The sequence below is a fragment of the Kogia breviceps genome, chromosome 2 (assembly GCF_026419965.1).
Source record: "Kogia breviceps isolate mKogBre1 chromosome 2, mKogBre1 haplotype 1, whole genome shotgun sequence".
Classification (NCBI taxonomy): Eukaryota; Metazoa; Chordata; class Mammalia; order Artiodactyla; family Physeteridae; genus Kogia; species Kogia breviceps.
This window is the reverse complement of record NC_081311.1, coordinates 167,926,732-167,933,005: the sequence shown is the minus strand read 5'-3', so window position 1 is coordinate 167,933,005 and position 6,274 is coordinate 167,926,732. Positions and strand designations below refer to the sequence as shown.

The window sequence follows — 6,274 nt, the reverse complement described above, 5'->3', positions numbered from 1 at the left end:
TCAACAGGCTTTGGAAAAGCCCTAGGAGTCACATGATGGAGTCGCCTAGTGGTGGCTCAAGCCATGTAATAAGTTAGCAGGTTTCTTGGTTGTAATTTTAGAGACCTGTCAGGATTTCCTCAATTAGCAGTTTTCATCAAATGCTGGGCCTGACCTTTACCAACAAGCATATGAACTATCTGATATAAGTCAGAGAAACCAGGTCAGTAAGTTCAAATGACTATAGTAAATTCCTGAGCAAATCTGTGAGGGTCTTTGTTTACTTTGGGTGAATCTTTGACTATGGTTCACAGTTCAGCTTTAGTCCAAGGAGTATGAGAAATTAAGGCTCTGGATCCTCAGACAGCTTAATTTTAAAGGGACAGGTTCTGACAAGTTCAGAGGGAAAAGGAGTGGGGAGAATTTCAGAAAGAAGGGGAAGTTCAGTAAAGGAATTAGCATAGGGGAACTAAGGATGTAGAGGAAGTACAGGCAGCATAGAAGGGAAGGAGGAAGATGGTGCCAGAGGCAGAGCCTGGTCACAAAGAGCCAAGGGAGAGACTCAAGATGGGGTCAGAGATGGAGCCTGAGACAAAGAAGCCAAAGAACAAGAGCCTAAAGCTTCAGGAGCCATTTTATCTTTCTTTAATTATTTGTTTGCCTCGGTTAACCTTAAGATCTTATTTTGCAGAGAGGCAATTTTAGACTCCTGATAGTATTTGGAAGCCTCAAAATAAGCATTCCACTCAGTTCTAGAAATTTTTGAACTGTTGTGGTCCAATTTGGTTTTAGGAAAATTAAGTTTGGGGATTTCAAAAGTTCCCTGTGATGGCTGTTGAGATCCTAACTTGCCTTTGTGGGTCAGTCAATTTAGCTAGAAATGCACATGAGGAAGGACCACAGTTTTTAAACATAAAATTGGCTGGAGTCCCTGTGGTGAGGGTGGGGGGCAACAGAAAAATATTTAGATAACTGGGGTCCCATTTTTCAGAGGTTTTTCTCTGGAATAAAAGAATAATTTTCAAACAGCTTGCAACTCACATAGCCTACAAGCTAATACCAGCCAGTTCTAAGGAAACAGCTTGATCCCAGAGGAGCCAGACAAGAGGGTTTTCAGCCAGTTTCCAGAGAACAGCCCCTGTACCAAAGGAATGGGCCAACAGTTGAACTGACACAGTTTCAGTGAAGCAGCTCCTGTTCCCAAAGGAATGGGCTGACAACTTCTCAACCAGCTTCAGTAGAAACAGTTTAATCTCAAAATCAGACCAATGTGCCAAACAAGTACTTGCACATAGAACAAGGCCTTAACAAGAAAGATAAAACCTTAAAATAGATCCTGAATAAAGCCTGGAGAACTTCAAACAGCAAAGAGCGCATGAGCTCAGATCCAGGAGAAAGATGTACCTTCAAACTCCAGGGTCATTGAGGAAAACAGTGAACTCAGTGGGCTTGATTGTGGGTACCACACTTGTTTGCCCACCAGCCCAGAGCCATTGAGGATCTTCTCTGGTCCCCATATGGACCACCAAAAATGTTGACCTAAAACAAACAGACTGCCAGTTATCTCTCGAGTTAAGATGGTTTTATTGGGGAGCAGCAAAAAATTGCAATATGGGGTCTGCAACCATGGCAAGCCATATGCAAGGCCCCACACAGCAACAGAAGAATGTTTTTACAGAGGGTAAAAGTAAATGGGGAGGGCCATAGTAAACAAAGAGTCTCTGGCTTTTCATTGGCTGAATTCTTACCAGGAAAGAATAAGAGTCTTTCTTCCTGTTGGGCTCTGCTACCATCTCAGGGCATGAGAGCTCCCCCTTCTGGTCTATCTACTCTATTTAACTGAGGTTTCTGTTTATTAATTTTTTTTTTTTTTAATGAAAGCTTCCTTCTTTATTTATTTTTGGCTGTGTTGGGTCTTCGTTTCTGTGCGAGGGCTTTCTCTAGTTGCGGCGAGCGGGGGCCACTCTTCATCGCGGTGCGCGGGCCTCTCACTGTCGCAGTGAGAGGAGCACAGGCTCCTTGTTGTGGAGCACAGGCTCCAGACGCACAGGCTCAGTAGTTGTGGCTCACGGGCCTAGTTGCTCCGCAGCATGTGGGATCTTCCCAGACCAGGGCTCAAAACCGTGTCCTCTGCATTGGCAGGCAGAGTCTCAACCACTGCACAACCAGGGAAGCCCAATATCCAATTAACATCATTCCTCTTAAAAGTGAGCTGAATACTGTACTTATGAGTAATAAAAACAAGGAAAATCATGCTTAGGTTTTTGAAATCTAAGTCTGAACAGTGGTGTCTTTCACCACTGAAAAACAAAGTCTGCTCATGGCACAGGAGAGGAAGCTCACATGTTTCTGGGATAGCTTGTCACAACTCACCACCAGCAATCAGGCTGGATGTGAGAGCATTATACCCTCAACCTCAGCACAGGGGATTTTTTAGCCAGGTCAGATCACAAATATCTCCCTCAGTGATCTTTGACATTTCTTTTAAACTTACTATACTCTTTGTATCTACTATAAGTTCATTTTAGAACCTTTTCATCAAATTAAAAACACAATTAAAATTATGTCTACAGCTATGACTGTCTAGCTATTGCAATACCAGAGTTTTAGCCTGAATTTGCATGAAAATTATATTGTTCTAATTCCTATTCCCTTATCTTCTAGATATCAAGAAAAAAAAAGAAAGTGAATAAAATAGCAGCATTTTAACTATTGTTTACTTATGCAACTAAACAATAGCATCAATTAAGGGGAAAGAAGAGTTTTTTTCTCAGTGTGAAAGAAGGTTGTGGCATCTGTTTGCCCATATTTTTCTTGTCATCCTTATTGCTTACTTCAAAGTTCACCTTGGTGAGGATGGCGAGAATATCTTCACCCCTGAAAAACATAACATAACCTTGTGACCATCTATGGGGGGAAAAATCAACTGGTAAACCCTATCATCTGCTGTGATTAGTGATAGTTATTTCCCTCAAAACAACAGGCATTTGAAATAACAAGATGTTCAACCAAGACCTACCACAGCTTTCTAGGTAAAGAAGTTGTCTCAGAGCTTAATATCTTATGACCATCAGAAACTTCACTGTCAACATCAGATTTGGTTTCTTTGCCTCCTGACCTATTTGTACCTCACTCTGCTCCATGTATTGTGTCACTTACCCCCAATCGCCTCAACGCCCCCCAACATCCTCTGCCTCAAATTGGCATTGCTTCTGTGGATTTATCTGTGGCCGCATCAAACTTTAGGCAAGTGGAAACTGAAAGTCTCCTGCAGCCACCCCACTGCTTTCTCACCAGCTTCTCTTATCAGTTTAGTCGGGCAACCTGTTTATTCACTTCTGTAGCTAACCCCTTGGAACCTCGCAGGATTCGTGGTCTAAGTTACAAAATGAAAATGTAGTGTGGATGTTATGGTTCAGTCCTTTATCTGCCATGGGAAATTCTTGTGCTTCATACACTTAAAACATAATGAGACACAGAACTAGAAGCAACCTACAGAGGATTCCTTGCTATTTATCTGCTGGTTGTGTGTGCATTTGGTGAACTGTGCTATACAAAACCATCATTTAAATAAAGGAAACATAAGATAATAAATGAGGGAAAGTTATTTTCCCACATTTTGTGGGCTTCAAAGCAGGCCAAATTTGTGGGAATAGAAAAAGTTTTTGATCTTTAGCACTTATCTCCCACAAGAGGGTCCGAGGTTGGTCAGCTATTATAGGACTTTTGACAGGGTTGGAGGATGTTAAACATGGAAATTCCAAACTAGTTGAGTGGGTTCAGTCATGTTTCTGCCTAAAGACGAGATGAACTATATGATTTTGCCATCTTTCCCACTCTACGATATGCTGACTGTCCTTTGAGGTACTACATAAAAGAAACTCCTCAGTAAGTATTTCAGTTTTTTCCGTCGGTAAACTTGCCCTCTTTCCCACTCTGCAACTGACCTGAGGATTACAGTTATGTGATCCACAGCTAGACATTTAAAGATGAATGAAGTGTTGAATAAGCAAAAATTACCTAGGACATCTTTCTCTCAGGCTCTGGCAAAGTGACTGGATATACCAGCTCCCCTCCATGGTGCTTCGGTAGGAAACACAGTTGTTCACGGTGGCCATCCCCAGCAGAAAGTCAGCCTCATCTGGGATATATTTCTTCTGAAGTGATGAATCCATTTCTAAATAGGCTTCCTTCTGTTCTGAGTCAGCCTCAACAGCTATACCTCTCTGGTAGTTATCCCCTTGACAGGCCTGAATAAAAAAGATTTTGGGTTTGCCAAGAAGGGAAGGGCACTTTGAACCAGTGAAGTAAGAGGTCAGCTCATAGATGGGGGCTTCCTGCCCATCGGAGCCATAGATGATGCCTTTGTCTCCATGGGAGAGGATGCAGCAGATGAAGCAGTCCTTGTTATTGTGGTCCATGCTTTGGTAGGATTTCAGAACCTCACAGATTTTCTTCGCAGTGTAGTCTTTGTAATGCACTATCTCAAAATGAAGCTCACTAAAGGTCTTTCTCAAAGCCTCTGAAAAGTGAAACAAGAAAAGTCATATTACACCGCAAGAATTCCCAGACCACAACCCAGGACTAGAGAGAACATTGATCAGATAAGAATCTGAACCAGAACTTAAAAACAAGACCCTCTATATTAGTGGCTGTATTCCATAGACTTCTAATATTTACTGCCACTAGCTGCAAATATTTCCCAGCCCCGAGGCAAAAGAGAAAGGGGAGACTGCTATTGTTGGCCTGTTGTCTTTTCTCAACTAGTCTACAAGATGGGTAAGTTATTATTTAGGCTTACTACCTAATCAGTCTAAAAAGTAAATAATACTTACATAATCAGAAAAAAGCAAAAGAAAATTTTTAATAAAAGATCCATACTTATTTTATCCTGAATCCTCTCAAAGTTGTTCATCAAAATACGAGATATGAATGTTTTAAAAGTCAAGTAGAACTAAAAGACTTATGTCAAAGAAGCTACCTTCCTCTACTCCTTCCTTTTACCCAGTCATGTTCTGTCCAGCCATTTCTATGAAGGTAACCACTTTCAACTATTAGCTTTAATTTTTTTTTTTTTTTTTTGGTATTAGCCTCCATTTTGTAATGAATTTGGGCTCATTTCTATTTATTAGTTTATAAATTTTAGACTTTTGTATTGAGTTCCTATTGTGGGCGATGAGTGCTTGGTGTTCTTATACATTTACAACTTTTAGTTGAAGCAATAGAAATATATGTATTACTAATACTATGTAAACATAATATTCTTTAATTATGCTTCCTTTCTTATTAAACTTTTTGTCTTTCCTGGAATTAGCAATAGCATTATTTTTTCATTGCTTTGTTTTCTACATGCTTAACATTATTTTTCCCCAAATGCTCTAATTGATCTAGTCAAAGTCTTTCAACATTTTTCAGGCTGCTTGTCCGATTATTTTAGATAAAAATACCATATATTTAAGGTGTACAACATTATGATATGAAATGATTACTACAGTTAAGCTAATAATATATCTCCTCACTCAGTTACCTTTTGTTTGCATGGTGTGTGTGTGTGTGTGTATGTGTGTGATGAGAACACCTGAAATATAGTCTCTTTGCATATTTCTCATGTTCAATACAGCATTATCAACTATTGCCATCATGCTGTACAGTAGATTTCTAAACTTATTCATCCTACATACTGCTACTTTATACCCTTGATCAGAAATACAATCTATGCCATTTTAATAAAAAATGTTTTAATGGTAAATATTAAGTAAATGAAAATCGAAGGCCTAAAACCTTTTCTTCAATACCAAGATATAGGATGATGAATGATGTAGTCAGTGAACTTAAGTTCTGTGGCTTTTTAAAACCTTAGAATAGGTTTGCTTGAATAAACAAATGTTAACAGAAACCATTCACAGAGTCCTGATGATTAAAATCAACCTATCTTATTTTCTAAACTACTTTATTTAAAAACTAAGTAATTACCTGATGTTATGACTCATAAACACCATTTTCAAAAATTCTTTGATCAAGTAAAAATTCTTAATATCACAATGGTTGAATTATTTCTTTTATTGCTTTTAGTTGTAGCCATTTCTATGGTCACGTGATTTTATTTTATTTTATTTATTTATTCACATGAAATTATTTTTCATTTAACTTGTAAGCTCTCAATCTTAACTGAAAAAGGCTGAGCCAAAGACTATCTGTTTAGTTTAACATTTGAAAATGCTATTTCTGTTAAGGACTCAATTTCTGCTGCACTCCTAGCCCAACTTTTATAAACACAACTTCCATAAATGGTCTT

The 6,274-nt window shown here is 38.9% G+C and overlaps 1 protein-coding gene across 6 annotated transcripts in view; it reads right to left on the bottom strand.

Moving 5' to 3' along the window:
- Nucleotides 1-1,215: 1,215 nt before the first annotated feature.
- The window catches only part of CASP8 (caspase 8), a 46,449-nt gene continuing 41,390 nt past the window's right edge, over nucleotides 1,216-6,274 (bottom strand). For 2 of the 6 annotated variants that reach the window (XM_067026565.1, XM_067026566.1), the window contains exons 9-10: nucleotides 4,000-4,501; nucleotides 1,546-2,856 (exon numbers count right to left, since the gene is read on the bottom strand). In XM_067026565.1, the coding sequence (XP_066882666.1) occupies nucleotides 2,721-2,856; nucleotides 4,000-4,501 (638 nt within the window). In that variant the 3' untranslated portion in view covers nucleotides 1,546-2,720. Of the gene's footprint in view, nucleotides 2,857-3,999; nucleotides 4,502-6,274 lie in introns of all 6 variants that reach the window. The other 4 variants (XM_059053445.2, XM_067026568.1, XM_059053443.2 and 1 more) reach the window with 3 other exon arrangements.